The 10,241-nt window shown below is 47.7% G+C and overlaps 1 protein-coding gene across 1 annotated transcript in view; it reads left to right on the top strand.

Moving 5' to 3' along the window:
* Positions 1-1,544: 1,544 nt before the first annotated feature.
* The window catches only part of LOC101079922 (guanine nucleotide-binding protein G(i) subunit alpha-2-like), a 28,398-nt gene continuing 19,701 nt past the window's right edge, over positions 1,545-10,241 (top strand). The window contains exon 1 of the mRNA XM_003973167.3: positions 1,545-2,232. Within this exon, the coding sequence (XP_003973216.1) occupies positions 2,115-2,232 (118 nt within the window). The 5' untranslated portion in view covers positions 1,545-2,114. The remainder of the gene's footprint in view (positions 2,233-10,241) is intronic.

The following is a 10,241-nucleotide window of genomic DNA, read 5'->3' as shown; positions in this document are numbered from 1 at the left end:
CAGAAAGCAAAAAGCTCCACTAAGCAGCAATCCTGGGTCCAGATACTAGATAATATCCAGCATATAGGCAGAAGTAATTCAATTTAATGATCGATTCCTTTGCCCATTATTATTTCCTGAAAGTCTCAGGAACAAGCTGTTCATAACATTTCGAGTCATTTTGCTGACAGACAGACGGACGGACGGACGGACAGGGCACTTAATCTCTTTGGTGGAGGTAAATTGATTCATGGTAGCTGTAAAAAATATATAATCAGTAATATCACATCTTTAGCCAGTCTCATGATACCGGTAATCCACAAGATGGCGCTATAGGTAACGTGCACGACAGTTCTTGAACTCGACCTTAAAATGGCCAATATTAAAGTTATAAGGAATCCTGTTTAGTCCTATTGACCATTAAGACTAATTTTAACGTCTAGTTAAGACTTCTAAAGTATTTGGTCTGGTTTGTTAAAAGTGAAGGCCCATCAAAAAGGACTTCTGGACAAGGCATTTAATGGATACAAAAATTTCTTGAAATGATATTTCGATGCATTTGTGTTCCACCTCACCACCAACTGATGGAGGCAAGAGGTGGGCACGTCTTCGGTTGTGTCGGGGTGCAGGAGCATCCAATAACAGTGTTCATTCATGACCTCACCATCACAGCTAGATCAGTGTCTGAAGGTGGGTTTAGATGATTTGCTCAAGGTCACCAGTTCAAGCAGGCAAAATCCAGAAGCCTGGTTTGGGGATGTGGTACGTGGCAGATTCTTGTCCAGGCACAAACCTGGATGAAATCCCTGGAGAAGAGGGCCTGGGGCTACCAGCCTCCAGACTGCTCTGGGCACTTCTTTATGGGGGACCTGCTCTAATGTTAAAGTGCTGGAATGGAAGATAAGCACTTGCCTAAGATGCTGGTGTGTTCCCCCCAAAAAACTACTGCTCCATCGGCCTGTACAGCAAAGGCAGCAAGCTGCAGCTGCCCACGAGGCTCCAGGGCAGTAAATAAGACAGACTGTGCCAGGCAGACACTGAGGTGAGGAGAGGTCAAACGTGGTGATCAGCAGAGTGCCGAGGGAAGCAGAGGACCGGCTGTATCACGCTGACACAGTAGGCGGGGTGCAGAGAGAGGTCAGAAAGGCACAGGAAGAATGCCGGAATGTCGAGGCCATAGCCAGCCGAACAACCAGGTCAGCTGGACAAGATGGGAGAATGCGAAAGAGAGAGCCCTTAAAGGCCCCCCGGAGCACAAAATGACACCAAACCAACTTCCTGTTGATGTTCTGTCCACTCCATCAAATCGCCACGCTAATTCTGCGTTTAAGAGTGAAATGTGCGCTTTGGTAAACAATAATGTAGGTCATAAAAACTTAGAAACACAAACGAAACGTTTTAATCTTTATTCCACCCAATTAACAACGATTGTCGACCACACTGCCGGTTAGAGTAGTTGGGCGGATTTGACTACACTTCCCATGAAGCACCGCGGGTGGGCGCGGCCGCCAGCTGGAGGACGGCCCCGCCGCTCCTGAGCGGGGAGGCGGCGGCGCTGCCTGTCTGTTTGTCGGCCGGAGGGGAACTTCACGGCGGCTACGGGTGTGGCTTCAGACGTGATAAATCTCAACGCGGGGAGAGAAGGTGTCACGGGAATCAACGCGAAAAGATCCAGCTTGTTCACGTCTTTCCCGGAGCGCCGCTACCATCAGCCGCTATTTTCCATCCGAAATAAGTTCTGTTTTTAACTGCTGGAATACTTTTTTTTTTTTTTTTTTTTTTGAATGCTGAACTTCGTGGCCCGCGTTCTCATGTTTGCCCAGCTCTAACGGTCTGCTGCGTGGAACTTTGCTAAAAGTCAACTAGTGGTCCAAAAAGAACTTAAAGCGACCGAGCGAGCAGCCAGCGGCTCCCCCGGTGATCCCGAGCCTCGATAACCCAAGTTCACCTCCCTGTTGGCGGATGAGCGGAACCCGTCGCGTCTGCTGGCACTCGTCAAAAAGGGAAGTCGCCTCTCTCAACTTCAGCCCTTGTTTTTTCCAAGAGAAGGGCTCCTCGGACTCGGCCGTTAATAATTTTTTCCTTAGGTGATATTTTCCCACTAAGCTGCAGACCTGAAGCGAGCACTGGGAACGATGGGCTGCACGGTTAGTCAGGAAGATAAAGCCGCGGCCGAGAGGTCCAAAATGATCGATAAAAACCTGAGAGAAGATGGAGAAAAGGCGGCCAGAGAGGTGAAACTGCTCCTGTTGGGTGAGTACCCGTCCGAAACACCCGAACCGTGACGCGGAAAGCTCGACCCATTAGTTCCAACGGGACGGAACCGGACATTAATGAGGGCTTTTGGGCCATTCTCGCCCCTAAGCAGCGATTCTTTCCTCCTTTCCTTTTTCACTTTCCCGGGAGACAAACGTGGCAGAAGAAAACCACGATATTGACAGTTTTTGGTGGGATTGGTTCATTCTATTTATTATTATTATTATTATTATTATTTGGCTCCCTTCTCAGTTGTGCTGCAAACGTGGTCGCTCCTGTTTGGAAAAGTTTGGCCCCTGAAGCACATGGATGTGGACCTGGGAGACCAGAACAGCCTGGCCTCTTTTTTTTTAAAGGGGGGGTTATTTTTTTTTTCTTCTTTCATGGCAGTCATTACTGGCAGCCTCCAGTCTGGAGGTTTCCTCCCATCAGGACTGCAGCGACATTTTCCCAGGCTTTTAAAAGTCTCCTGGTTCATTTATCGTCTGTCTGGAGGGGGGGCAGAAAGCCCCAGCAGCTGGAATTTAGAGCTGCAATAATTAATTCATTAATCAGCGAACCCAATAAAGACAATTAGCTGTTTTTCTGAAAATGTGTCTAACAAGTTGCTGTTCAGGGAGGCAACTCGTGCGTTTCTGACATTTTCCAACCAAATCTGCAGCAAGAAAACTCCGGTTTGATGATTTACTGACTGACCCGGTGTCTTTCTGACACTTTTTTTGCCCTCACTTCCTGCACATTTATTTCATCTTGGTTCTTCTACTTCCATTTTGCTTTTAAACCTTTATTTTCTATGCAGCCCGGAGTCGTTTCCATTCATCAACAGCAGTCTCGAAAGCCCCGATTTACACTTGGATTTGTTTTTTCGCTTTAGATATCGAGGATCAGAATCTGAAATATATATTTTTGTTCGGTTCTTTCTCCTTGTCCTTATCGCAGGCTGACATTTTTGTGGTAATTAACCATTTCCTTATCCCCCTGGAGGATTTTAACTCGGTTCAGCTCAAAGCTCAGTGGGGCTGTGACCCTGAGTTGGGAGTAGATAAGGTGTTCGCGTCTGTTTGCTGCCCACACTGACGTCTGGTGCCATTTTGAACACGTTCTATGTTCATTCTTCTCTCCCCCACTGGTCTGGGACCCTACGCATTGTCGCGGTTGGCTGCAGAGCGATCACACCCACTGTTGTTGCTCATCGGCAGCTGAAATCTCAGATGCACTTTGGTGTCAGTTGTGCTGCAAATGTTGGAAGGAGGGGGGGGGGGGAAATCAAATTACATCTTAATGAATAATAATAACAGTAATTGTGAAGATATTTATCTTCACAGCGCTCAATGCTGCTGACAGGGACCGTCTACTTCCATTGTACCAGCTAGGTATCACCAGTTTGATACAGGGAGTGAACTGTTTCTTTAAAGAAATAGCCAGTTGTTAAATTGCGCCCCTGGATAGAAGGCTAATTACATGCTCTGCTCTCTACTGCAGGTTTCATATCAGTAATTACCATCCAGTGCAGAGTGTGTGGGTTTAGATGAATTATAGGAGAGGTCTGAAGGTTTGCGAATGTGCGTTAAAACTCGCGTCATGCTAGCAGGCAAGCAAGTCCGTCAAGCAGGCAAGCTGCACAAGAAAACCCCAATACTCTCACTTCCCCTCCACCATGAACAGGTTTATTGCCAACACCCTTGTGGCATTCTTCTTGCGGTGTTATACCCCCCACCCACAAGCAGCCTGCTCTTCCAAACTGGCATCACTTTGGCTAGAAAAAAAGGAAAAACCCAGTTTTAATTGGAAAATAGATCCAAATTCTTCCATGCTAACAGGAACCGAAGTGTTTGATGGTGTATTTCCGCGTTGTTTCTCTTTAAAATAGGAGATTTGGCCTTTCCCTAGGGAGAGTCATTAGTTAATGCAGCCCGGAGGATCTTACACTGTTGAGCCTTAAGATTTCATTAGAGCTCTCCTTCAAGGCTCTCCTGCTGAATCTGCTGTTTGAGTGACACTTCGGATCCTCCCATCTCACGCTTGAATTTTCTTTGCATTCCTTCCTTCCTGTCGGCCTAAATGAAAAGTTCCTCGACTCAAAATTACGAAATATGTCCAGCCGTACACCCAATAATTATAATAATTTAATGCACATATAAGCCGTATACAGCACATAATGTGCCTCTAAGCGGCACCAAATGTGTTTTTCTTTCATGCACTGAAATATCTCTGACATATGCGCACTTTAAACGTGACAGCACTTGTTTGGAAATTCATCAGTTCCAGCCCGCAGCTGTTGGCATCGTATGTTCCTGAAATAGTTTATTTATCTTTTATGACAGGAAAGATCAGTTTTCTCAGAAAACGCATGCGCCGCGGCCTATTTTTAAGTCTACGCGTTCCACCGAGGACGGTACAGGTAATGTTCTTTTACGACGCGATATGCAAAGCATGCCTCGCAGTGCGCGCGCTGGGCTTAAGTTATTCCGTTAGCTCAGCGTTGAATTAGCTCAGATTGCACTGCCGAAATGCCTGTGGTGGTAATAGTCAGACTGGCACAATGCAAGACCCACATACCGTGTAGCCCCTGGCTTGTATACCCCAGCATCAAAGCAGGGGCTCATTTACATAAAATGAAGGCAGCCGCACGATGTTGCTTTTGCCCTGGTGTGGAAAATGTGCAGTGAATATTTCCAAGCTAGAATTATCTCCAGCCCTTGGAGGAAGTTAATTTTTTCCCCAATGAACCTAGCTGAAATGCTAACCACAAGAAAGTTGCCATTATTGTGTACGTGTGACCGACACCTGTTAACGTGCTAAAACCTCATAGGAAAGTAAAAAAAAAACCTGTTTCCTTTTGACCTCTCAAATACTTTTGGTCACATAATGTTCTCAGTGAAGTCGTATCAACGCCGTTGCTAAAAGCTAAAGCAGACTGGACTGGGAGACGTGACCTGTCCCTTCTGCAATGCTGCGGTCAGAGAAGCAGCCCGACCTGCCTGTTATTATCTTTTCGCCAGGAGGTGATTAAAGATCTCGGACTGAGTTTCTGAACGGCTCCGGTTTTCACCCTCGGCCTATTTTTGTTTCCTCTTCTCGCCGCTGGGTGTGTGAAGCAGAACACGCAGAGGAAGTCAAACCTCACAGCGGACTCTTTTTAAGAGTTTAATAGCTTAAACCCTTATATCCTGTAATATTTAAATGCCACATTTGTGTGTTTTTAGAGCTTGCGAGAGGCTCGGCAGCAGATCAGAACCTAAAGTCACGAGCCACCCTGACGAGTTTCCTAAGCTCCTCCCACTTTATTAAAGCCAGCACCGGCGTTTTTATTGGCACGTGTAATTACATTTGGCTGGTGATGGCGAATCTGGATTCCTCAGCGACCTGCGTGAGCGGCTCGACGGGTTCAGCTCTGGCAGGAAGGCACATTCTCACAGCTCATCACGAAATCACTGCTGATCAGCTGCTCGCCGACAGCTTTGCATCTCATTTTAGCCCGAAAGGTATTAGTATAAAAAAAGTTCACTTAAACATTTAGCAGCGCGGCCTAATTAGCGGTATGACGCGCCCATCTGGGGGCGTGTATGTGAAGGGACTGTAGAGCCTGCAACTACTGAGAGCCCCCGAGATAAAGCCCGCTCCTGCACGGTGCGTGTCTGGAAGACAGTCCGCAGGGACAGGGCAGCACTATCCTCTTTGCTCTGGAAAGACTGATGCCCCCCCCCCCCCCACACACACACACACACAAGCTCTTCCCCAGTGCTTAACCCTCACACACTGCTCAGGCAGTTCCTATTCAGCTGCAGGGAATGGACTGGTTTAAAAACTGCCAAGAATCGGAGCTCTGTTGTGGAATTTGCTTAGACTCTTCATTAATGTCCACATGCACGCGCACACACACACACACACACACACACACAACAGGTTGCATTAGAGTGAGCAGTGTTTAGGTGGGGGCCATGACTTGTATCTCAACTCTTCTGGTCTTGACACAAGGACCTAAAGTAAATGTTCGGCTTTCAATTTTCCACGTAGTTTCAGATTAAGGATTCAATTGGACGTTAGCTGTAGCTGAAATGCTGCGGCTGCCTGGGCGACAGTGCAGAATCACCAGAGATGGTGTTTTCCAAACGTTTCCACGTCCGAGCCCATGTGTAAAACTGGAATACCGTCGGTCTCTTTGGCGTAGCTGCTGTCTCGTTGGTAAGGAGTGGTTGACCTAACGTCGCGGCTGAGCCGACAATGACCGCATCTCCTCGTCTTGTACGCGACGATGCTGTGATTAAGCTGTCCGGGGAAATAAGCAGGGACGTCTCTCGACCAGCAAGACTGTGGAAGGAGCCTCATACCTTCCCTAAATCTTCCCTCCATCATTTCACTTCTCTTTTTTCACTTCGAGTTTTCCACATTTAGCTGTGTCAGACACCTTCTCCGAGCTGTCACGCGAAACATTTTCTGCTGCTCCTCGTGACTCCCGCGAGCCGCAGCCTGCGGGGAAAAGGCACCAGCCGAGGTGGCTACCAAAACTAGAGCGGCAGGGGGGCAGTAAAGGTGACAGATGGTGGGAATGGTTCAGATGGCGAGCTGGGTAAAGGTATGTGCCCCCCACAGAGCCCAGAGTGACTTTGTTGTGACAGCTGTTAAGGCTGTAGTGAAAAGTCAATTTGGTGCGCGGCCACGTGACAGCTGGACAAAGCCATAAACTTAACCGGTGTTTGTCATCTGGATTTATTTATTTAAATTGGCACCTTTTCACATTAGGCGAAATGGATTTCTCCCTATCGACTCACCTGTTTTTGGGTTTATTTAAGCTGTGATTCTTTTCCAAACCTAATAAATTCTCAGAAATACGCCCCAGGAACCCCACAGAAATATGTTCTCTGCCCCCAGCTCATTTACACCTTTCTGACCGTGTTTATTAACTTTCTGTGATTTATATCTTTCCTTCCTTTTGCTGAAAGAGAAACATGCATTGCTTTTGTTCGGCTGGCCGAGGAAGGCAGCACACCCATCCTGTGTCCTTTCTCTGGGCCCGAACCTCGTTCACCAGCCGCTGTTCCTGAAAAGAGTTATTCTATGAGCAGATCGAACAGCCCGGGAAAGCAGCCGTCGTCTCTCCATTGTCCCCCGCCGCTCTTCTCCGGATCTCCCTCCGGCATCGGCGGTTCTTGTGCCTCGCTGTGTGAACCTGACAGCGAAAGTGGCAGACTTCACGGCCAGGAGCAAATCGCGATTGACACGTTTCATCCCCGTTAATTGGATATTTGTGGCGTGCCTCGACTTTAAAGTGCGGGAGCGGTTATAACTCATCTTTATTACACGTGTAATGCGGTCACTACCACCGTTTTTCCACTACAAAAAAACCCCAAGAGTTGGGAGATAGTGGGGGGGGGTACGTCTCATTAATTTCCCTGCTTTTGACTGTCATGAGTTTTCCCGGTGCACAATGTGGCATTTGAGAAGCAGACTGACATTTAAACTGGCATTCAGCTACGATTCTCCCTCTGTAATCAATTTATAATCTTTTAAAGGTTCTCAGTAGGGAACAATAATACGAAAAAGACCAACAATGGGATCACTAAGCACTTGACCTCCGAATCCTCCTTGTTTACGTTACATCAAATTCATTAGCCAGAAATACGGACTAATCAGCTGTGGGAACCCCTCAGGGAAGCTACGCTCTAAATCAATACAATGATTTGTTTTAGATTTTTGTCAGATTGGCTGCATTCCAGCTAAGTAAGTCACAAAATCGGCGCAAACGTCTCGCAGCATCCCTTCCCTCTCCTCCAGATCGAGCTCCTCTCCTTGCAAAGCTGCTTTTGTCTCCCCCTGCGTGCAGCTGAGCCCCGGATTTGATCTTCAGACGATTAAAACATCTTTAGCGGGCAAAATGTAATCAGGAGAACAAAATCTTCACTTTGGAGCCGGTGTTTGTTTTGTTTTTTCCTATGTGCGCGAATGCCTGCATGCTAATGGTCACATTGACATATATTTCTCAATGATATTTTAATCTGGGCTTGGGTTTTTACATTAGCGCAGTTCCACTTAAATAACTCATCGTGCAGCAACTGTGCCAATGGCTGGAGGTGGCTGTGCGCCCTCCATTTGTGGAGCATTAGTTGAATGTTGGTGAGCCGGAGGTTAGGAAAACTAATAAGTGGAGCATATGATAGTCTGATCCCGTTTATTAAGAATTCTCTCTGCCGCAGAGGCCAAACCTTGGTGCGATCACAGTAACTCGGGAGAAAAAGCTTGGCTTTAGCTTTAGCTTTAGCTTTAGCTTTAGCAGGGCATAGTGTTGGTGTTTAGCCACACGGGACGTGTTTAAGTGTTGGGTGAAGAGGAGAGCAGGGAATAGGTAGGATTTATAGCTATGAGAGGGCAGGGACATTGAAGGGCATGGGTTGGGGGGGGGGGTTCTCAGCTAAAGCTCAGAGTTGGGGCAGAGTAGGTTGCAGCTGAGCCTCTGGCAGCACCAGCGAACTGAAGGCTTTATTGTGATTTGTAATTATGTGGGTTTTTTTTTTTTTGTGGGGCCTCAGTTTGGTACGCTCCCACACCGAGGCTCTTTTTAGCCAGGGAATACTGAGTAGGAGAACAGAGAGAGGGTGGGGCCGGGGGTCGCTGCTGACTATTTATGTTAAACTCCGAGGGAGCTGCGCGCTCTGGATGGGGCGTGTGACTGAAACTGTGCCTTCAGGCGTGATATAAGGGTTCATTTGAATGCACAGCTAAGTTATTGGAACACGCTTTCCTAAACCTTACAGTGTGTTCAGGAATGTTTCTGGGAGGAAAAAAGCTCCAAAGGCCAGCAAAACTTAAAATTACAATTCTTTACAGCTCATGTTTGTAACTTTAGTAACTATTTGCACGGTTGATGGAGCCTCATTTTTCTTATGTGGAATCTGCAATGGCGGACGGAACGCTGGAGAGGGGGGCTTGAACAGAGGTGATAACGATGTCTCGGGAGTGTTGAGTTAACGTGGTGCACGTTGACAGGCGGCCCAGTGAGGCAGAAGGGAACGGACAGCTGTAGGGAGACATTCTGACAACAGGAGAGGAGGAGCACCACTCCACTGGTGACTTCTTCCCTCTGTTATGTAAGCACGCTCGCTTTAGCTGTAGCCCCTCCAGAGAACGAACCAACGTGCTGCGTATCTCAGTCACTTTTAAGCTGCCGTCCTTCCTTTTTGGTTTACTGGTGAGTCTGGTCTCAAATGTGAGCTGAGCAAAAAGCAGAAGTCCGCCCCTTCACTCTTTTGCGGCTTAACACGATCCTGTCTGCAACAGCTGTCGGTCGCAGAAGCTTAATTTCCTTTTTCAGCATTTTGACACTTGAGGCTTGGGCAGGAGTATCAGATCTGCCAGATAAATTCGGCGCGTTTTCACTTTTTGGTTCAGTTTTTTGTGGCGCAGATGGTATTGAATGGCCAGCAAATGGCCATTCTTAGCACTTCTGTGGTCAGCCAAGGCCACTCGGATCTGAATTAAGACTTTAAGGAAATGAGGAGTGGCGACGACAACCCCCCCCCCCCCCCCCCAGCTTCATCTATCCTTAAAGTCTTTGGAAGAGTGCTTGCAAACCTCTTCTGTCTCAGATATTAAAAAGTCATTCTGAAGCTCCTAAGGGCAGCGCGATGGTCCCTAAAATGGGTTGTTGCTGAGAAGAGCTACCGCAGAGTGATTGAAGAAGGGGGGAGTGTGTCATCTGTGTGTATGTGCAGACATTAGGAACAGGAAGGGCAGGGTGAGCGCTGTGCTGCCTGTTTCCTGCAAGGCAGGAAGTGAGCAGGGTTGCGCCACACATCCAGCATGAGCTATTTGTCGGCGCTGCCGCCAGTCCAACACAAACAATCCATCCACTCAGTGTTCCATCAGTCTATTTGGTTATGGTCCTTTTGTTTCAGCGGTTGTTTCAGCGTTAACAGCCTCTGTCTGCATTCTGAGTGCTGATCACCCCCACCCCCCACCCCCTGACCCCACCCTGATGATCTTTATACCTGAAAGTGTTTCTCCAGGTC

Source organism: Takifugu rubripes, chromosome 19, assembly GCF_901000725.2.
Source record: "Takifugu rubripes chromosome 19, fTakRub1.2, whole genome shotgun sequence".
NCBI lineage: Eukaryota > Metazoa > Chordata > Actinopteri > Tetraodontiformes > Tetraodontidae > Takifugu > Takifugu rubripes.
Note: the sequence above shows the minus strand (reverse complement) of the source record. Positions and strands in the feature narration are given on the sequence as shown.